This window comes from Neoarius graeffei, chromosome 23, assembly GCF_027579695.1.
Source record: "Neoarius graeffei isolate fNeoGra1 chromosome 23, fNeoGra1.pri, whole genome shotgun sequence".
Classification (NCBI taxonomy): domain Eukaryota; kingdom Metazoa; phylum Chordata; class Actinopteri; order Siluriformes; family Ariidae; genus Neoarius; species Neoarius graeffei.
Window position 1 is genome coordinate 10,014,689 of NC_083591.1, and position 23,507 is coordinate 10,038,195.

Below are 23,507 nucleotides of genomic sequence, written 5' to 3' on the forward strand. Positions count from 1 at the left end.
ATCATCCACCTCTCGGTTTAAAAAAACAAAACAAAAACACGCTGCGTCATGACAGACTGGCTGCACTGATTGAGTTACAGGTTGCCAGGTCTGTATAAAACACCCATAACCTACACACTAAACAATAATTTTAAACTCAAACATTATCCTGTCTGTCATGATGCAGCATGTGTTTTTTTTTTTTTTAAAAACCTCGAGGTGGATGATATAACAAAAAAAAAGATATATAAGTATTCTCAAACACAGTACCGTTTAAAAGTCTTGCCACCCTATTGTTTTCTTCATACAAACTTTGTTATAGATTTCTATTTTATGATTTCTACATTATCGAGTAATGAACTTACAGTCTGAGAGAGTTCTACACAAACACACCGAACTTTACAACAGCTGCATGCATGTGAAATGGAAATAAATCGACTAATGCAGGAAAAACTATTTTGGATAAAATTGTTATTGTCCGTTACAAGTAGAAAGTAACCAAGAACCAAACTTAATAATAAACTTGATCAATAATCAAACTTCAACTCAGTGTGTTACATACATGTCAGCCTTTGGTCAATCAAACCTGTATAACCAACCTCCAAAATCCGTATTTCCCTTATAAAATCCGTATAAGATGCAAATTAAAATAATTTACCTAAAATTTGAATGATAATTAACAATGAGATATCCCAGTTACTTTTTATTCAATATTAATAACAATAAACCTTCAGAATGAATACAAAGCTCCAATGTTTGACAAAAACATAAAGTGTTATCAGCGTAGTTACGAAGGAAATACTTCGTTGTTTGGAGACAGGTTTCACCGAGCGGCTATTATGCGCGAGACTTCATATTAGCCACAAAGTCAAGAAAATCTGTTCGTAAAATTACGTTATAATGACCAAATACAATGAAAAGTATTTTTCCAGTCTCACCTGTGAAAGGTAATCCCATGTGATCTCGTTTGGACGGTAAACCTGTTGGTACAGTTAAACGCAGCACATGAATGAGGCATCTTTATTCTCGGCTACTGTCTAGACGCTATACCAGAGACGGTTGAAGAATCTCCACTTTGCCACATCCAATATGGCGGCGAGGATGACGTATGATTCTACGCAGAAGGCGGCGTCTATGTTTATATGTCTATGACTTCACGGTTGGCGGGATTCTCGCAATGCGGTGTGCGCATGATCAAAAGTGGAACGAAGTCTCGCTACCACAAGATAACGCGCGATTTCATAAGACTCTTTACTGGCTGTCTGTGGTGTACAGTACGTTTGTAAATGTTACGCGCTCTTTTATCATCGTGGGAATTGATTATAGCTCTAAATAAATATTGAAGTTTTTTTAAAGAATCCGTATAACTTTATTTATACACCCGTATACTACGTTTATTGAATCAAATCCGTATAAAATACGGACATTCCGTATAGGTTGACATGTATGGTGTTAGCTTCATTTTATTTTTCAATTCACAACTGTTCTATGGTTTTCCTAAAAAAAAAAAGTAGTACTTGCAAAATAGGAGGTAAGTGATAATACTGCGGGGGGCGCAAGTGGGTTTAAAAGTTAATGTTGCAGGTCACCCTGCAACCGTGGTGAGCAGAAAAGCAGCTCAGAAAGCACAACACATCAAACGTTGAAGCAGGTGGACGACAGCAGCAGTCAGTCCACTCCTGTCGGCCAAGAACAGGAATCGGAGGCCTCAGTGCTCGACTTGTATCCGTCTGATTGTATACGTTACACTGCTGCTGCGGTCGTGATGTGATTGACTGATTAGATAACTATTAAAGTGCCTGATGAGATGCGTGTATATATTTTTTTTATGCTTCTGAAACAGTGTGAACAAATTGATACAAGTTTTGCAGAAACTATCAGAAGTTGAATCAAACATTAGGATTCTTCTGTAATAAACTTTTCACACGTTTCTTTGCTTATTGTTCCGTAGTGTTTCGGTGCGCAGCCTCGCCCAGGCCTTGTTGGAGTGTTCGATTCCGAAGAGTGTGTACAGCAGTGAGTGTTTGTCACCTGCGCTGCTGGACGCCGGCACTCCGCCCTCTCTGAAAGAAGCGATCATTGACTGGCTTCTTATGAACGAGCAGAGTGATGAGATGGAGGAGAGCGTCAGGCTTCACCCAATCATCTGCAGGTCCTTCTGTCTTCAATATCATTTTCCTGTGCTTTAATCACCTCTGTATACAGGTGGCCATGTTTTATTGGTATTGTGATATGTAATTATTAGTTTTGAACAGTGTTGCGGTCGAGTCACTAAACCTCAAGTCCGAGTGCAGTCTCGAGTGTCTCATTAAAGAAAATTTCGGGTCGAGTCCACTCCTGAGCCCAGTCGAGTCCGATACAAGCCCCGCTATCAACAGAGCAATGAACATAGCGCGTCACTTCCTTCTCTGGGTGGTCTTACCAAATGACGACTGAAGTTCGAGGTTGTCCCCGTCGTCTCCTCGATAGTTCTTCTATATATGGAACACGTACAGTTAGGTCCATAAATATTTGGACAGAGACAACATTTTTCTAATTTTGGTTCTGTACATTACCACAATGAATTTTGAACAAAACAATTCAGATGCAGTTGAAGTTCAGACTTTCAGCTTTAATTCAGTGGGTTGAACAAAATGATTGCATAAAAATGTGAGGAACTAAAGCATTTTTTAAACACAATCCCTTCATTTCAGGGGCTCAAAAGTAATTGGACAAATTAAATAATTGTAAATAAAATGTTCATTTCTAATACTTGGTTGAAAACCCTTTGTTGGCAATGACTGCCTGAAGGCTTGAACTCATGGACGTCACCAGACGCTGTGTTTCCTCCTTTTTAATGCTCTGCCAGGCCTTTACTGCAGCGGTTTTCAATTGCTGTCTGTTTGTGGGCCTTTCTGTCTGAAGTTTAGTCTTTAACAAGTGAAATCCATGCTCAATTGGGTTGAGATCAGGTGACTGACTTGGCCATTCAAGAATATTCCACTTCTTTGCTTTAATAAACTCCTGGGTTGCTTTGGCTTTATGTTTTGGGTCATTGTCCATCTGTATTATGAAATGCCGACCAATCAGTTTGGCTGCATTTGTTTGGATTTGAGCACACAGTACGTCTCTGAATACCTCAGAATTCATCCGGCTGCTTCTGTCCTGTGTCACATCATCAATAAACACTAGTGACCCAGTGCCACTGGCAGCCATGCATGCCCAAGCCATCACACTGTCTCCGCAGTGTTTTACAGATGATGTGGTATGCTTTGGATCATGAGCTGTACCACGCCTTCGCCATACTTTTTTCGTTCCATCATTCTGGTGGAGGTTGATCTTGGTTTCATCTGTCCAAAGAATGTTCTTCCAGAACTGTGCTGGCTTTTTTAGATGTTTTTTTTTAGCAAAGTCCAATCTAGCCTTTTTATTCTTGAGGCTTATGAGTTCCTTGCACCGTGCAGTGAACCCTCTGTATTTACTTTCATGCAGTCTTCTCTTTATGGTAGATTTGGATATTGATACGCCTACCTCCTGGAGAGTGTTGTTCACTTGGTTGGCTGTTGTGAAGGGGTTTCTCTTCACCATGGAAATTATTCTGCGATCATCCACCACTGTTGTCGTCTGTGGGCGTCCAGGTCTTTTTGCATTGATGAGTTCACCAGTGCTTTCTTTCTTTCTTTCTTTCTTTCTTTCTTTCTCTCTCTCTCTCTCTCTCTCTCTCTCTCTCTCTCTCAGGATGTACCAAACTGTAGATTTTGCCACTCCTAATATTGTAGCATTTTCTCGGATGGGTTTTTTCTGTTTTCGCAGCTTAAGGATGGTTTGTTTCACCTGCATGGAGAGCTCCTTTGACCGCATGTTTTCTTCACAGTAAAATCTTCCAAATGCAAGCACCACACCTCAACTCAACTCCAGGCCTTTTATCTGCTTAATTGAGAATGACATAACGAAGGAATTTCCCACACCTGCCCATGAAATAGCCTTTGAGTCAATTGTCCATTTACTTTTGGTCCCTTTAAAAACAGGGTGGCACATGTTAAGGAGCTGAAACTCCTAAACCCTTCATCCAGTTTTAATGTGGATACCCTCAAATGAAAGCTGAAAGTCTGGACTTTATGTCCATGTCCATTATATAACTATAACTTGAATATGTTTCAGTAAACAGGTAAAAAACAAAAAAACAAAAATTGTGTCCGTGTCCAAATGTATATGGACCTAACTGTAGCAGTGCATTTTTTTTTTTTTCCCCACTGCACGAGAAATCTGGATAAGCAAAGTGGACAATCCTAGGAGCTTCTCTGCAGGCATTTTAGCGCCATTAACTTTAGTTTGTCCCTCAACATGACATATGAACAGGTGAATGTGCATTCTCTTGCACAGAATTAGTATAAAATTAATGTAGATCTAAATATCTTATGCCAAATTATTATGGCATGTTACAAAAAATAAAGAAAAAATCCGAGTCCACGTCTCCAATTTACGAGTCCGAATGTAGTTAATGCACGAGTCCGAGTCATCAGTGCTCAGGTCAAGTCATGAGTCCTTAAAATTAGAGTATGAGTCGGACTCGAGTACTACAAGCCTAACAACTTGACTGTAGCTGAAAGCACGGACACCGGAGACTCCTTCCGTAAATGTTCAATAAATATCTCCTTAAAGATGTCACTATACCAACAATTATGTATATTTTTTCTTTGTTAAAGAAAAAATAACCACATGCACATTAATTTAAACCTAGAAGTTTGCGGAACAGTGGTAGAAAACTCATCAGTGCCTTCTGACCAATCAGAATGGAAAATTCAGTAACACTGTGGTATAATGTTGATTTTTATTATTACTGGTTTACCTCTGTCCGTCCGTCCGTATCTCCATCTGCCCGAAACACCCTTTTTCTCAGCAACCACAAATCATAGCCATTTGGTACCGAGCTTCAGCTTGGGGTTCTATACCATGTATACCCTTTTCAGGTCTGTTGCACATCAACTTCCTGTTTACCGACTGAATGTATTTCCGAAACGTATAGCGTGGATTTACAAAATTTTCCTAACATTTTTCTCCGCAACTATAAATCACAACTGCTTGATATTTGGTACCGAGCTTCAGCTTGGGGTTCTATACCATGTATACCCTTTTCAGGTCTGTCCCAGATCGACTTCCTGTTTACCGACTTAATGTATTAATGAAGCTCACAGTTGATCTTATGCTCTGTGTAGTGAATACATTGTTCTGACATTTGTGATATGGTTTTCAGGAAACTTTGACAATCTGGCACAAAGCTTTTATTATTTTAGAGAGGCATGGGAATTTGTTTTTGAAGCTTGTGGTATTTTTTTTTTCCTCCTGTTTGCAGGAATTTTCCTCTAAATCTTATCCCGATGATTCTGGTGGTTTTGACGCTGAAAGATACCATGGCAGGAATGGCGTTTCTGATGAGTTCTCTACAACCAGAGTGGTGAGTATATCACTTTCAGCTGATAATAATGAGGATATGACAGATTGTGGGAGTTTTTCCATGCCTGCGCATTATTTGGTGTTTACTATGACTCACGTTATCATTTTCACATTTTAGTTATTAACTGCTAGTAGTAGTGTAGAAGTAAAGTGTTTTTTTTTTTTTTTTTTTTTTAAATCTCATCACAAGACAAAACAGAAATGTTTTTGCTTTCTTGATTATAAAATGGAAATCGAAAAGGGTTATCTGGTTAGAAAAGCAAACTACAAGTTTATACATCAGTTATATTTTGTGACTAGGTGTGTACACAATTTGATTTGATTCATTATATTTTTGAAAAAAAAATTAAATCAAGAAAAGTTTATTTCCAAAAAAATGGCAAATTTATTCTCCTATGCTGTATCAACTTAAACATTCTTTTTTAAATAAAAAAAATTTAGTTTTCTTACTAATCAACAATAATTATTTACCCACATTTGTCAAGGTTGGAGTAAAAATAATGGCCTATTAACGAAATATTCCTTTTATTAAAACTGAAGAAGTTGATAACAGATCTTTTCTTAATAAGCATTTATGAACATTTGTATTACCTCCATTTGTGTCTCTTCTCTTTTGATTTCAGCAGTCTGTAAAAAGAGAGCTTGGATTTTTTTTTCTTGCATCTATTTGTACAGTCTAGTTGCACAACTAGATCTGTTTTTTTTTTTCCTTTTCATGACATTAGAGCTGTGTTACTTCAGCCGATTGTGAAGTCACGTGCAAGCCCTCTTTTATATGTTATAAAGAAATGTAATTACAGCTCGGAAGAGCTAAGAGATTACGAAGCCTAATAATAATCGCGGTTCATTTTTTATTTCATTGGTTCAAATCATTATACATTTTTACCGTGATTTATCATCACTTGATAGATCATTACATGCCAATTTGTGACCAAATTAACCAGGAGAAAATATGGTGTACTGTAAATATCAAAGTACAACCCTTTAGGCAAACACTTTTTTCCCCCAGTTTTAGTCACAATAATTGTTGTAGTTTGCATTTATAGGCCACGTCACCACTTCAGGCAACAGGTATTTGTTTTCTATGCCACATACGTTTGTAATGCTTCTGAGTTTTGTCTGTATTTGCCCTATCTAGCATATCTGCTCTGGATCGGCCTGCAGTAATGGAAGCTAGAACCCAGCTGAACGAAATCGAGACCCTGTACCTGCAGGTCAGTTTTGATGACGTGGCCTTACAGTGCGCAGTCAAAGAAGACGGAATTCGAACATGTAGAGAAAAGCCTCAGCTCACTGTCATCGACTCTCTCAGGACTCGAGTGGAGCAGAGTCTACAGGCTATAGCTGATCATCTCCTCAACTCCTACTCTCCTGACGTGAGTCAAGTGGTTTTTTTTGTTTTTTTTTTTATTCCTTTTATTCAGATGTGGCGGAATGAACATTCATAAATATAGTTTTCATTTAGCACACATTCCTGTACAGAAAGAAACCAAATTCTTTTTTCCATGAAGGTGAACATCAGACTTGACTAATTATAGCATGTCAGACATGTTGTTTTTCTGCTGTGGTTGTTGGTTCCCTGGCTGCTTCACAATTTTGCTGACTAGATTTCTGATTGAATTTTAATTACCTCTGTATTAATTTTGTAGGTTGATAGGCATGTAATGATATTCCGTGCAGTGATAAATCATGAAACACATTTATAACGATTCAAATTGGGGAAATAAAAATGAATCACAATTATTATCAGGCCGCATAATCTCTTAGTTTTTCCGAGCTCCAACTGTGCTGTTTAGGCAGCAGAGAGCCCAATAATTAAAGAATGTTGGCTGGCATTGAGTGGTATATTGGATATACAGTGGGGCAAAAAAGTATTCAGTCAGTCACCAATTGTGCAAGTTCTCCCACTTAAAAAGATGAGAGAGGCCTGTAATTTTCATCATAGGTATACCTCAACTATGAGAGACAAAATGAGAAAAAAAAAATCCAGAAAATCACATTGTCTGTCTGATTTTTAAAGAATTTATTCGCAAATTATGGTGGAAAATAAGTATTTGGTCAATAACAAAAGTTCATCTCAATACTTTGTTATATACCCTTTGTTGGCAATGACAGAGGTCAAACGGTTTCTGTAAGTCTTCACAAGGTTTTCACACACTGTTGCTGGTATTTTGGCCCATTCCTCCATGCAGATCTCCTCTAGAGCAGTGATGTTTTGGGGCTGTCGCTGGGCAACACGGACTTTCAACTCCCTCCAAAGATTTTCTATGGGGTTGAGATCTGGAGACTGGCTAGGCCACTCCAGGACCTTGAAATGCTTCTTACGAAGCCACTCCTTCGTTGCCCGGGCGGTGTGTTTGGGATCATTGTCATGCTGAAAGACCCAGCCACGTTTCATCTTCAATGCCCTTGCTGATGGAAGGAGGTTTTCACTCAAAATCTCACGATACATGGCCCCATTCATTCTTTCCTTTACACGGATCAGTCGTCCTGGTCCCTTTGCAGAAAAACAGCCCCAAAGCATGATGTTTCCACCCCCGTGCTTCACAGTAGCTATGGTGTTCTTTGGATGCAACTCAGCATTCTTTCTCCTCCAAACACGACAAGTTGAGTTTTTACCAAAAAGTTCTATTTTGGTTTCATCTGACCATACGACATTCTCCCAATCCTCTTCTGGATCATCCAAATGCTCTCTAGCAAACTTCAGATGGGTCTGGACATGTACTGGCTTAAGCAGGGGGACACATCTGGCACTGCAGGATTTGAGTCCCTGGCAGCGTAGTGTGTTACTGATGGTAGCCTTTGTTACTTTGGTCCCAGCTCTCTGCAGGTCATTCACTAGGTCCCCCCGTGTGGTTCTGGGATTTTTGCTCACCGTTCTTGTGATCATTTTGACCCCACGGGGTGAGATCTTGCGTGGAGCCCCAGATCGAGGGAGATTATCAGTGGTCTTGTATGTCTTCCATTTTCTAATAATTGCTCCCACAGTTGATTTCTTCACACCAAGCTGCTTACCTATTGCAGATTCAGTCTTCCCGGCCTGGTGCAGGTCTACAATTTTGTTTCTGGTGTCCTTTGACAGCTCTTTGGTCTTGGCCGTAGTGAAGTTTGGAGTGTGACTGTTTGAGGTTGTGGACAGGTGTCTCTTATACTGATAACGAGTTCAAACAGGTGCCATTAATACAGGTAACGAGTGGAGGACAGAGGAGCCTCTTAAAGAAGTTGTTACAGGTCTGTGAGAGCCAGAAATCTTGCTTGTTTGTAGGTGACCAAATACTTATTTTACTGAGGAATTTACCAATTCATTCATTAAAAATCCTACAATGTGATTTCCTGGATTCTTTCCCCCAATTCTGTCTCTCATAGTTGAAGTGTACCTATGATGAAAATTACAGGCCTCTCTCATCTTTTTAAGTGGGAGAACTTGCACAATTGGTGGCTGACTAAATTCTTTATTGCCCCACTGTATTCCATTCAGCTAGCATGATAATGAATGAGTCGAAGACGAGTTCAATATCCTGCTAGCTGAATAGGATATATCTGCTATACCATGAAAAAAAGCCATTCTTATTATACGCTCTCTTCATATCAGCATGTCAGCATTCTCGAAGGCCAACACTAGCTTACCCGGGACTCAGTGCTGTTAGCGTGGCAGTGGAGTCACCTTCCAGCCGGTGTAGCATTCATCAGTAGTGTTAGAGAATGCTAATAAAGCAGTGCTATCCAGAGCAAGTAGCACAGGCTCATGACCGAGAAACTAAGATTTCTGTCTCCAGACTCTTCTTCCATGCACATTTGCCCCAGTATTTTCACTCATACTTAAATATTCATTTCCTTGTGTAATTTACTTAGTTACTTTTAAACTCAACATTGACAACTACACACAACAGAGCGATCTGGCAGCCAAAATTCTCTCAAAATCTTCCATATTTAACAAAGCAAACCTGGCGGCCATGTTTGTTTACAAACTGTCACAGTTGCTCACTAGCGCAGAAGTTTTACATCTCTGGCGTGTCTCTTTTCCAGTTTTTCGATGTCCGTTGGTTTGGCAGAAATCTTAGTTTTCCTTCGAGCGCGGAGTGTTGTAGCCATAGTGTGCGTAGATCGCTTAGTCTTTCTCGCTTCTGGCTGCAGCCTCCACCTACTGTAGCTCATCAGAGCGAAAAGGGAGGCATTTTATAAGACCTCACCCTGGTGGTTAGGGTATCTCACTGGTCAAGACTCTCACAGCACCTCCACGTGGTACACCATGGGCAACTGTGACCTTGTGGTCTCAGGCTAAGTTTTTCTTTGAGGGATCTTGGAGCAGGTTGAGCCCCAGAGGTGTAGTGTGCAGGTCCACTGGCATGTGGACATGCCCTGGCAATCACCAGTCAGTCACCCGCTGCCTTGTAGGTTATGCCTTTTTAGGCAAAGGCTAAGAGAAGGTAACTCTGATTTCAAATCTCCAGGCTCAGCTCGCCCAGCTGTCAGTACCTGAGAAGGGCCCCAGCTGTGGATAGCACATGTCAGTCTGGCAGCAGCGACTGGCAGCTGTTGAGGAGCATGGGAAGTAGTTTCCCTAGCGGTCTGCAGCAGCAAACTCTGTGGGCGGAGGATCCATATGGACAGTGGTCGGCGAGCATGGTTCTTGAAACAGACCACAGAGTGACAATTCCATGTCACTCTGACTGTCGTGCTCTGCACTCCAAGTTTAGTGGCGTGGGAGCCAGAGGGAGACATTTTGTCCTGGGCAAGCATTCGCCTTCAAAATCTTGCCCCGGCACATGGTGTCGAGAGTTTCATGGAGAACAGACAAAATGGAAATCAGCAACTGGCAACTTGGGAGCTCCCTCAACAAGGGGCTGTCATTGCTCGGCAGGGTCGTTATATTCGGCGGGCGTGACCAGGTCATCATTCTGCTACTGCCCCCCTAGTTATTTCTACCTGGAACATTCATTCTCTAAGTGTCAGCTCGGACTTAGACGCCACTTCCCCACGGAAGTCTGGCATCATCGATTTGGAACTCTCTCGGCTGGGCATTGACATCTCTGCCCTCAGCAAGACTTGGCTTACCGGCAGCAGTTCTATCCACGAGGAACATTTCACCTTATTCTGGAATGGTCACCTTGATGGATAGAAACCCAAACATGGAGTCGGTCTGGCAGTTCACAACCATCTGCTCAGCTCCATTTTACCTCTCTGTTTACTTCTCAGCACGCTTAATGCCAGTACGTGTTTGTCTCAGGAGTGTCTACCTCACCGTTCTCTCCACTTATGCCCCAACGTTGTCTGCTGAAGAGGATGAAAAGGACACTTTTTATGCTCTCTTGGAGCAAACACTCAAAGTGCCGCAGGATGATGAAATCGTTCTTTTGGGTGATCTTAATACCTGCATTGGTTCTGACGATGCAGCATGGAATGGTGTCATTGGCCACTATGGCATAGGCAAAGTCAGCGGCAGTGGCCGCCTTCTTCATCTCTGCGCCAGCTTTAACCTATGCTTCCCTTCTGCATTCTTTGCTGGACCCCCCAACTCAAAGACTACATGGATGCATCCACGTTCGCACCACTGGCATCAGCTTGACCATATCATCGTCAGAAGGAGGCAACTGGGTGCTGTAATCCACTGTCGCAGCATGCATTCAGCTGACTGAAACACTGATCACGCCCTTGTACGATGTAAAATTAAGCTGCAACCTAAAAAATTCCATAGGGGTACTCCAAAACCACAGCCCTGACTTGATTCCACTGCTTTTAAACACGCTGCTTACTCAGGGCAGTTTAGAGAGCTCCTCTGCAGCCACCCTACTCTACGCATAGTCGATGAACACCCTGACAACGACTCGGTGAGACTGAAAAGCTCTGTTTCTGCTCATGCAAAAAACGCTTTTGGAGTCCTGAAACGAAATCAGCCTGATCAGTTTCGTGCAAGTGCAGACAAACTTGTCCCAATATTATCTGAGAAAAGAGCAGCCCGCCAGGCACTACAGCAAGACAAGTGTGCTTTCACTTTGGCAGCATACCAGTCTCCGAAGCAGAAAGTTCAAAGAGCCATCAGGATTGCAGTGCAGGAATGCTGGCAAGATCTCAGTTTGCACATTGAGAACAGTGTGAATCATGACAGCATTAGAGGGATGTACAGTGGTGCTTGAAAGTTTGTGAACCCTTTAGAATTTTCTATATTTCTGCATAAATATGACCTAAAACGTCATCAGATTTTCACACAAGTCCTAAAAGTAGATAAAGAGAACCCAGTTAAACAAATGAGACAAAAATATTATACTTGGCCATTTATTTATTGAGGAAAATGATCCAATATTACATATCTGTGAGTGGCAAAAGTATGTGAACCTTTGCTTTCAGTATCTGGTGTGACCCCCTTGTGCAGCAATAACTGCAACTAAACATTTCCGGTAACTGTTGATCAGTCCTGCACACTGGCTTGGAGGAATTTTAGCCCATTCCTCCGGACAGAACAGCTTCAACTCTGGGATGTTGGTGGGTTTCCTCACATGAACTGCTCGCTTCAGGTCCTTCCACAACATTTCAATTGGATTAAGGTCAGGACTTTGACTTGGCCATTCCAAAACATTAACTTTTATTCTTCTTTAACCATTCTTTGGTAGAATGACTTGTGTGCTTAGGATCGTTGTCTTGCTGCATGACCCACCTTCTCTTGAGATTCAGTTCATGGACAGATGTCCTGACATTTTCCTTTAGAATTCGCTGGTATAATTCAGAATTCATTGTTCCATCAATGATGGCAAGCCGTCCTGGCCCAGATGCAGCAAAACAGGTCCAAATCATGACACTCCCACTACCATGTTTCTCAGATGGGATAAGGTTCTTATGCTGGAATGCAGTGTTTCCCTTTCTCCAAACAGAACGCTTCTCATTTAAACCAAAAAGTTCTATTTTGGTCTCATCCGTCCACAAAACATTTTTCCAGTAGCCTTCTGGCTTGTCCACGTGATCTTTAGCAAACTGCAGATGAGCAGCAATGTTCTTTTTGGAGAGCAGTGGTTTTCTCCTTGTGACCCTGCCATGCACAACATTGTTGTTCAGTCTTCTCCTGATGGTGGACTCATGAACATTAACATTAGCCAATATGAGAGAGGCCTTCAGCTGCTTAGAAGTTACCCTGGGGTCCTTCGTGACCTCACCGACTATTACACATCTTGCTCTTGGAATGATCTTTGTTGGTCGACAACTCCTGGGGAGGGTAACAATGGTCTTGAATTTCCTCCATTGGTACACAACCTGTCTGACTGTGGATTGGTGGAGTCCAAACTCTTTAGAGATGGTTTTGTAACATTTTCCAGCCTGATGAGCATCAACAATGTTTTTTCTGAGGTCCTCAGAAATCTCCTTTGTTCATGCCATGATACACTTCCACAAACATGTGTTGTGAAGATCAGACTTTGATAGATCCCTGTTCTTTAAATAAAACAGGGTGCCCACTCACACCTGATTGTCATCCCACTGATTGAAAACACCCTGACTCTAATTTCACCTTCAAATTAACTGTTAATCCTAGAGGTTCACATACTTTTGCCACTCACAGATATGTAATATTGAATCATTTTCCTCAATAAATAAATGACCAAGTGTAATATTTTTGTCTCCTTTGTTTAACTGGGTTCTCTTTATCTACTTTTAGGACTTGTGTGAAAATCTGATGATGTTTTAGGTCATATTTATACAGTAATATAGAAAATTCTAAAGGGTTCACAAACTTTCAAGCACCACTGTATAGCAGAATCAAGGAAGCTTTAGGTCCAGTACCTAAGAAAACTGCTCCACTCTGCGCTCTTAATGGGAGTCTTCTTACAGACCTTAACTCCCTGCTACACCGCTGGGTCGAGCATTACAGCTCTCTCTATGCAGCACCAGTTGATGTGGACCCTGACATCATCAATAGCACCTTGCCGCAGCTACCTGTCCTAGAGCAGTTTAGATGCTGAATTTATCATCATTGATAAATTGGAGTTGATGGTATCTCTTCTGAGATTTTGAAGCTTGGTGGTGAAGCGCTCATCTCTGAGCTCACAACACTGTTCAAAACCTGCTGGCTTCACCGCTGCATCCCTAAAGATCTGCGGGATGCAAACATTCTGACCCACTACAAGAACAAAGGTGACTGCCAAGACTGCAACAGTTACCACGACAACTTATTGCTCAGCCTTGTAGGCAATACACTTTGTCGTGTAATCCTCCCTTGCCAGCAAATCACTGTGAACAGAATACTGCCTGAAAGTCAATGTGGCTTTCGACCATTCTGATCTACAACCCCGATTCCAAAAAAGTTGGGACAAAGTACAAATTGTAAATAAAAACGGAATGCAATGATGTGGTAGTTTCAAAATTCCATATTTTCTTCAGAATAGAACATAGATGACATATCAAATGTTTAAACTGAGAAAATGTATCATTTAAAGAAAAAAATTAGGTGATTTTTAAATTTCATGACAACACATCTCAAGAAAGTTGGGACAAGGCCATGTTTACCACTGTGAGACATCCCCTTTTCTCTTTACAACAGTCTGTAAACGTCTGGGGACTGAGGAGACAAGTTGCTCAAGTTTAGGGATAGGAATGTTAACCCATTCTTGTCTAATGTAGGATTCTAGTTGCTCAACTGTCTTAGGTCTTTTTTGTCGTATCTTCCATTTTATGATGCGCCAAATGTTTTCTATGGGTGAAAGATCTGGACTGCAGGCTGGCCAGTTCAGTACCCGGACCCTTCTTCTACGCAGCCATGATGCTGTAATTGATGCAGTATGTGGTTTGGCATTGTCATGTTGGAAAATGCAAGGTCTTCCCTGAAAGAGACGTCGTCTGGATGGGAGCATACAGTTAGGTCCATGTATATTTGGACACTGACACTAATTTTTTTTTTTTTACCTGTTTACTGAAACATATTCAGGTTATAGTTATATGATGGAAATTGACATAAAGTCCAGACTTTCAGCTTTCATTTGAGGGTATCCAAATTAAAATTGGATGAAGGGTTTAGGAGTTTCAGCTCCTTAACATGTGCCTGTTTTTAAAGGGACCAAAAGTAATTGGACAATTGACTCAAAGGCTATTTCATGGGCAGGTGTGGGCAAATCCTTTGTTATGTCATTCTCAATTAAGCAGATAAAAGGCCTGGAGTTGATTTGAGGTGTGGTGCTTGCATTTGGAAGATTTTGCTGTGAAGAAAACATGCGGTCAAAGGAGCTCTCCATGCAGATGAAACAAGCCATCCTTAAGCTGCGAAAACAGAAAAAACCCATCCGAGAAATTGCTACAATATTAGGAGTGGCAAAAACTACAGTTTGGTACATCCTGAGAAAGAAAGAAAGAAAGCACTGGTGAACTCATCAATGCAAAAAGACCTGGACCCCCACAGAAGACAACAGTGGTGGATGATCGCAGAATAATTTCCATGGTGAAGAGAAACCCCTTCACAACAGCCAACCAAGTGAACAACACTCTCCAGGAGGTAGGCGTATCAATATTCAAATCTACCATAAAGAGAAGACTGCATGAAAGTAAATACAGAGGGTTCACTGCACGGTGCAAGCCACTCATAAGCCTCAAGAATAAAAAGGCTAGATTGGACTTTGCTAAAAAAAACATCTAAAAAAGCCAGCACAGTTCTGGAAGAACATTCTTTGGACAGATGAAACCAAGATCAACCTCCACCAGAATGATGGAACGAAAAAAGTATGGCGAAGGCGTGGTACAGCTCATGATCCAAAGCATACCACATCATCTGTAAAACACGGCGGAGACGGTGTGATGGCTTAGGCATGCATGGCTGCCAGTGGCACTGGGTCACTAGTGTTTATTGATGATGTGACACAGGACAGAAGCAGCCGGATGAATTCTGAGGTATTCAGAAACATACTGTGTGCTCAAAGCCAGCCAAATGCAGCCAAACTGATTGGTCGGTGTTTCATGATACAGATGGACAATGACCCAAAACATAAAGCCAAAGCAACCCAGGAGTTTATTAAAGCAAAGAAGTGGAATATTCTTGAATGGCCAAATCAGTCACCTGATCTCAACCCAACTGAGCATGCATTCACTTGTTAAAGACTAAACTTCAGACAGAAAGGCCCACAAACAAACAGCAATTGAAAACCGCTGCAGTAAAGGCCTGGCAGAGCATTAAAAAGGAGGAAACACAGCGTCTGGTGATGTCCATGAGTTCAAGACTTCAGGCAGTCATTGCCAACAGAGGGTTTTCAACCACGTATTAGAAATGAACATTTTATTTACAATTATTTAATTTGTCCAATTACTTTTGAGCCCCTGAAATGAAGGGATTGTGTTTAAAAAATGCTTTAGTTCCTCACATTTTTATGCAATCATTTTGTTCAGCCCACTGAATTAAAGCTGAAAGTCTGAACTTCAACTGCATCTGAATTGTTTTGTTCAAAATTCATTGTGGTAATGTACAGAACCAAAATTAGAAAAATGTTGTCTCTGTCCAAATATTTATGGACCTAACTGTATGTTTCTCTAGAACCTGGATATACCTTTCAGCATTGATGGTGTCTTTCCAGATGTGTAAGCTGCCCATGCCACATGCACTAATGCAACCCCGTACCATCAGAGATGCAGGCTTCTGAACTGAGCGCTGATAACAACTTGGGTCGTCCTTCTCCTCTTTAGTCCGAATGACACGGCATCCCTGATTTCCATAAAGAACTTCAAATTTTGATTTGTCTGACCACAGAACAGTTTTCCACTTTGCCACAGTCCATTTTAAATGAGCCTTGGCCCAGAGAAGACGTCTGCGCTTCTGGATTGTGTTTAGATACAGCTTCTTCTTTGAACTATAGAGTTTTAGCTGGCAACGGCGGATGGCACGGTGAATTGTGTTCACAGATAATGTTCTCTGGAAATATTCCTGAGCCCATTTTGTGATTTCCAATACAGAAGCATGCCTGTATGTGATGCAGTGCCGTCTAAGGGCCCGAAGATCATGGGCACCCAGTATGGTTTTCCGGCCTTGACCCTTACGCACAGAGATTCTTCCAAATTCTCTGAATCTTTTGATGATATTATGCACTGTAGATGATGACATGTTCAAACTCTTTGCAATTTTACACTGTCAAACTCCTTTCTGATATTGCTCCACTATTTGTCGGCCCAGAATTAGGGGGATTGGTGATCCTCTTCCCATCTTTACTTCTGCGAGCCGCTGCCACTCCAAGATGCTCTTTTTATACCCAGTCATGTTAATCACTTATTGCCAATTGACCTAATGAGTTGCAATTTGGTCCTCCAGCTGTTCCTTTTTTGTACCTTTAACTTTTCCAGCCTCTTATTGCCCCTGTCCCAACTTTTTTGAGATGTGTTGCTGTCATGAAATTTCAAATGAGCCAATATTTGTCAAGAAATTTCAAAATGTCTCACTTTCGACATTTGATATGTTGTCTATGTTCTATTGTGAATACAATATCATTTTTTGAGATTTGTAAATTATTGTATTCCGTTTTTATTTACAATTTGTACTTTGTCCCAACTTTTTTGGAATCAGGGTTGTACTATCGATATGGTCTTCACCTTCCGCCAACTGCAAGAGAGATGCATTGAACAACGCAAACCTCTCTGTGTGTTTTATTGACCTCACCAAGGCCTTGGATTATGTTAGTCGTTCAGGCCTATTCTATGTCTTAAAACGTCTTGGTTGTCCTGATACGTTACTGTCCATCATCGTCCAGTTTCATGACAACATTCAGGCCACTGTCCAGTTTGACAGCTTGCGGTCAGAAGAGTTTTCGATTCACTGAGACGTCAAACAGGGCTGTGTACTTGCTCTGGTCCTGTTTGGTATTTTCTTCTCTGTTCTTCTGCGTCGTGCCTTTCCAGAGGCCTCAGGCATTGCCCTACACACAAGGAGCTCTGGAAAAGTTTTCAATCTGTCATGGCTCCGAGCTAAGACTGAAATCAGAAGAGTTATGATTTGTGAGCTGCTCTATGCAGATGATGGTGCTTTCATGGCTCACTCCCAGCCAGAGCTACAAGCGTTGTGCGATGCGTTTGCATCTGCCTGTATTGAATTTGGCCTGAAAATCAGCCTGGGCAAGACTGTCGTCTTTGGCCAACAAACCCCTGAACCACCATCAATTACCATTAATGGATTGGTCCTCGCTAAGGTAGAGAAATTCTGTTACTTGGGCTCCATTCTGACAACAATGAACTTGCTGGACACACGCCTGGGAAAAGTGTCCACTACCTTTGGATGCCTCCATGCCCGCATGTGGAACAACTGCCACCTCTCTACCAAGCTGAAGATTCAAGTCTACGAGACCTGTGTGATGAGTACTCTGCTTTTCTCTACGGCTGTGAATCTTGGGTCATGTGTAGAAGGCCTTGATGCATTACATTTCTGCTGCCTCAGATCCATCTTAGGCTACTTGTGGTGTGATAGAGTAACAAACGTTCGTGTCCTGGAGGAGACTGGAAGTATGGACCTTTATTCAATCATCTGCGCACACCGCTTGCGATGGATTGATCATACTGTCCATATGGAGGACGGACGATTGCCCAAAGATGTCCTCTGTGGTGAGCTGCCAGATGCTCCTCGCCCTGTTGGCCGTCCATGCCTTCGCTTCAAAGACGTCGTCAAGTGTGACCTACATTCATTTCATGTCAATTGCACTGACTGGGAAGTCCTTGCAAAAAACCACAATGCATGGCACTCTGCGATTCTTTGTGGCACATCACAATAGGTCAACAACTACAAAAAGTTTTTTGTGAAGACAGAAGAGCTGCAAGGCACTGTGTTCATCTTCGCTCGGGAAGGGATGGGCTTTGATGATGGTATGTTTTTCTCTTGTAAACATGCGTGAAGAATATCTAATGAAGTTTTGGTAGCCTTACGGGTGTTCGTGTCTTTAGTTTCAGTTTATTTATTTAGTGCTTAATTATAGCATAGCTGACCCTAGCAGTAGCACTGTGTAGGTACAATACACAGTCCGTTTAAGAACTACAACAGTCCCTTTAAGGACTACAACTCCCATCACCAGCTTCCGTGTTGACCTGCGTCATGCCGGGGCGGGATCACCAACATCACATCCTCCATGAAAGCATAAATAACGGAACAACGCTTCTGCTCTTTCTCTTTTGGCGCCGTGATCTTAACACGGACACAGGGAGAATCGCTCGCTCCGCCAGGCAAACCAAATAAGACGTCTTTTTCTTTTCTTGCAAGATCCACAAGTTGGCGCGATTTCTTTGTTTACCTTTGGCCACGGTAGACTCTAAGATCGCGCGATTTTAAACTCAGTGAGTTACAACCGGTTTCAATCATTAAAGTTTTTCTTCCCACGATCCACGAAGCGCTGGATCAAGAATTCTCTGCTTTCCACAGACGTGCTCCACGGGCTCCTGTGAAACTCAGCCTCTCCAAGTAATTCCCTGTGCTTCACGGAGATCTTCACAATGGTGAAAAGCTCCAAAAGTCTCGGGACGACATCTCATAATCTCGCGTAGAAGCGGGATACGGAAGTAAGACTTGGCATTTTTGGGCATAATTAAAGCTAGTCTTAGGAATTTGCTTTTATTGAAATAGTGTCAATTTAAACCCAGGTTTATTTGTTACACTGTTAAACACGCAGTGTGTTAATTTATTTTGTTCTATGTTCTCTCAGTTGTTTAATAGATAGGCTGTGCATGCTTCTCTTTACTCCTACTAACATATTTAGTTCTCTTATTATACATCTTGACCGCATCAAGATTTCAGTGGATTCAGTATTGTTATAAGCTAGTGAAATTAGTCTACGGCTAATTCTTTGTTCCATTAGCCTCCAGGGCTAATTGTATTGTTTCAAGGGATCACAAGGCCTCCACCACGTGGAGTTAGCTACACAGGCTAATCTAGGCCTACACAAACACGTGGCCACTCACAAACGCACCTTTAGCTAGCTCCCCTTTGTCTTAGCTTAGCCACACGAGGTTAATCTAGGCCTACCCGAACACATGGTCAACTCCTCCCCCACAAACACATGTGGAGTTAGCTACAAGAGCTAACCCTCTTGTAGGCCACACCCAAGGCCTCTCTCTCTCACACACACCTTAGATAGCAATCCATGCTAACTCTTTTGTTCTCCTCAAACCCTACGTGGTGACACACCCTCCTTAGCTAGCCACACAAAGCTAATTCTTTTGTCTTAGCTACACAAAGCTAATTCTCTTGTGTGGGCCACACCCACACAGGGCCTCTCTCTCTCTCACACACACACACACACACACACACACACACATATATATATATATATATATATATATATATATATATATATATACCTCACTGTTTGTATATATTCCATCTGCTATTATCCATTTTTTATCTTTGTTATAATAAATTCATTTATTATTGAAACTGTGTGTTTTATTTGTGTTCCAATATCTCTGAAGTCCCCAATCTCCCAAAGAATTCAGAAAGGTGCATATAAGTTATGTAATACGGTAAGTGATCCTAATAATTTGGTATATACCATAATTTGGCTGTTTGGTAATTTATTATTAAGCACCAAAATTAATGGTATGATTCACTTTAAATGATTCACTTTAAATGATTCACTTTAAACGATTCAAATGAGACTGATTCAATTTAATTATTAACCTTCAGATTTAATGAGACTGATTTAATGAGATTGATCACTCATTTACCCAAATGCACCTACAACTGGATTAGCCTCGTCTTTTCTTTCCTGGACGACAAAGAAATGATCGTGCGCAGCAGAAAACTTTTGTCATCGGATATTCACATGAGCTCTGATGTTTGACGTCGTGTTGTCTTGACAGCATGCAATATTGTAACAATATTGCACACTCATTCTCCATTGGGTAGAGTGACGTAATACACGTAGGGTAAACGATATGCTAACAATGCTATCAAAAACCAAATGAATGAAACCCACTAAAAGGGAATGGAATGCACGTTTTTATTCCATCAAAAAAGTGTCCTGTATGTGTAATAATGTACATTATTACACATATAGGACACTTTTTCCATATGGATATTATAGATTTTCTTTATGGTTTGATAGCATGCAATATTGTGAGTATATCGCTTATCCTATGTGTGTTACATCACTCTACCTAATGGAGAATGAGCGTGCAGTATGGTTTACGATATTGCATGTTTCTCAGGACAACATGACGTCACACTTCGGAGACACAAAACTTCAGCGCTAGCGAGTGACCGTGACAATTTGTAAACAAACATGGTCACCAGGTTTGCTTTGTTAAATACGGAAGGTTTTGAGAGAATTTTGAAAGAGAGAGACGCGTTGAAAACCTGAAAGGAATGTATAATAATAATATTGGCTGGCTTTTATTCATGGTGTATCAGATATATTCCATTCAGCTAGCATGATACTGAACTCATCTTCGACTTGTTCAGTATCATGCTAGCTGAATGGAATATACCTGATATACCACTCAAAACTAGCCAATGTTATTTGGGTGGCATGGTAGTGTAGTGGTTAGCACTGTCGTCTCACAGCAGGAAGGTTCTGGGTTCGAGCCCAGCGGCTGACAGGGGCCTTTCTGTGTGGAGATGTCATGTTCTCCCCGTGTCTGCATGGCTTTCCTTCGGGTGCTCCAGGTTCCCCCCACAGTTCAAAGACATGCAGTTAGGTTAACATGGGGTGGCCTTGGGCTGAAGTGCCCTTGAGCAAGGTACCTAACCCCTAACTGCTCCCCGGGTGCTATAGTATGGCTGCCCATTGCCCTGGGTGTGTGTGTGTGTGTTTTCACTGCTTCAGATGGGTTAAATGCAGAGGATGAATTTCACTGTGCTTGAGTGTACATGTGACAAATAAAGGCTGCTTCTTTAAATAGTGGGAATGCACGTGACTTCACCCTTGGTGGAAGTCACAGAGCTCTAATGCTGTGAAAAGAGACACACAAAAAAACCCAGATCTAAAATGGGAAAGAGCTGCTGTGAGATTGGCTGTACAAATAGATTTAACAAGAAATTTGAGCTCTCTTTTTACAGACTGCTGAAAACTAAAGAGAAGAGAAACAAATGGAAGCTTGTCGAAATGTTCAAAAATGTTTATTAAGAAAAGGCCTATTTGTTAACTATTTCATTTTTAATAAAATGAATATTTTTGTCAATTGGTTATTATATTTTACTCCAACCTTTATAAATGTGGGTAAATAATTATTGTTGGTTATTAAGAAAATGATACAAATGTTTTGTTTTTTCAAATCAAAGTCCTTCCCACGCCATATGGCGCATAGGGCGGCGCCGATCTCCGTAGCCCTCTCGCCTATTACATAGCTAGGGTTACAGTGGGGGGCTAGTCCTCCGGTAACCATGAGAGTTTGACTCCCCACTCACATCTGTATTGCAGTGTGCTTTGCCAGATGGCAGTAGGTACCATTTTTATGTATGACCCGACCATGAATAGAACTCACGATCTGCCGATCAAGAGGCGGACACTCTAACCACTAGGGCAACTTGCGGTTTTGTTTTTTTAATTTAACAAAAATATTTTAAGTTGATATAGGGAAATAAATGTTGCTTTTTTTTTTTTTTGGTAATAAAATTTTCTTTCTTTTTTTTTTTTTTTTTTAAATATCATGGGAAAATCGAATCATGAACCCAATATTGTGAATCGAATTGTGAATTGAGCGAATCGTTACCTGCATATTGATTTCCTTTGATGAGCAAAGCAGCTTTCAGTAGCAGTTATGTATAAGGCTGTTTTCTTTCCTTTTTTAAAAAAGAACCCTAATACCTCCCCTGCGGCTATGGTGTGCTGCTTGAGGCTACTTACCGGTACCCTTGGAGCCTTTGTCTGCGTCGGAGTCCTTACTGAGGAAAACGCCTGTCACACTCCTCTGTTTCAGAAAGCAAAGGTAACACAAATTAAAAAATGACACTGGTTTGTTCTGTGTGCACAGAAGCCTTAGGACTGTATGTCAAAATTTCTCACTAAAAGACTTCTTTCTCCATTGCGTGCAGACTGTAGCGCAGGACTTCAGTGAATACATTTCCTCTACAAAGTCCAAGTTAAGTGAAGATGAAACTCTGTCCGCGCTTAAATCTGTGATGCTGTTGTACTCAGAAAGCATCAGCACGAAGAATCAAGTGAGTTCATTATCCCAGTCATTATAACGACTGGTCAATAAGTGTGCTGGAAAACAACGATGTCAGTTCAGCTCTCCTTTTTTGCGTTTTAGAAAAAGATCTTTAAATATACAGTAAAGGAGTCTAATATAATATCACATTTGCATCTGGCAGGACAGCGTTTCTACAATCTCTCACAGTTTGGTCATGAAGGCTCTCCCCGCTCGACTGCTCAGTGAGCTGTCAGAAATCTGCAAGCTAATGGTAAGCCTCATGCACACATTTGATTCCTCTCTATAGCTTTTCAATGTATACAAGTGATTCCTTACAGTTACAGAGTGGATTTCAAGCTGAGTGAACAAATCTGCCCTGAAGTGCAAGTTGTGAAAAGAGAAATTGAAACACTGTCATTATTTCAGTGCAGTAACATTCTGTTAAACTCATTAGTTTGAGTTAATAACTTGGAATTTCAACAGATGGTGTGTATATATGTGTGTGTGTGTATATATATATATATATATATATATATATATATATATATATGTGTGTGTGTGTGTTATTTACCAGCTGGGAGGTCCGTATGGTGAAATACCGTGACCGAGGTCTTGAAAGTACTGAGCGAGGCCCTCTGGGTCGAGGTCAGTATTCAAGGCCGAGGTCACGGTATTTCACCATACGGACCGACCTTAAGCTGGTAAGTAATATATGTATTTTTTTCTTTACCAAATTCTAACAGAAAACGAGAGCGCCCGAAAGGGAAAACCGAGCCGAGCCGCCATTTTGAATCCTCATTCACGGCTGTAATGCAAATTGCTTCCTCCTCGGTATACAAGTGCACTTCCATGGCAGGAAAAAAACTACATTTTGCCGCCTATGTAGTCCCCTATTTATACAAATAGGAGTCATTCAGGATTCAGCCATGTTTTTGCTCGGCGTTAGCAACAGTTCGAGGTTTTTAGCTTTCTCCTGAAATGTTTTCTTTTATTTCTTCTTCCTCAGGGTAGTAAAACTCGCTTTCGCCATGAAC

At 41.2% G+C, this 23,507-nt stretch overlaps 1 protein-coding gene across 2 annotated transcripts in view; it reads left to right on the forward strand.

The window, feature by feature from the left end:
- atm (ATM serine/threonine kinase) overlaps positions 1 to 23,507 on the forward strand; it is a 258,409-nt gene that overhangs the window by 42,024 nt on the left and 192,878 nt on the right. The window contains exons 10-15 of one of the 2 annotated variants that reach the window (XM_060905737.1): positions 1,931 to 2,131; positions 5,312 to 5,413; positions 6,551 to 6,788; positions 22,138 to 22,269; positions 22,376 to 22,501; positions 22,655 to 22,744. In XM_060905737.1, coding sequence (XP_060761720.1) covers positions 1,931 to 2,131; positions 5,312 to 5,413; positions 6,551 to 6,788; positions 22,138 to 22,269; positions 22,376 to 22,501; positions 22,655 to 22,744 — 889 coding nt within the window. Of the gene's footprint in view, positions 1 to 1,930; positions 2,132 to 5,311; positions 5,414 to 6,550; positions 6,789 to 18,766; positions 18,904 to 19,812; positions 19,840 to 22,137; positions 22,270 to 22,375; positions 22,502 to 22,654; positions 22,745 to 23,507 lie in introns of those variants that run through there. The other variant, XR_009651292.1, reaches the window with a different exon arrangement.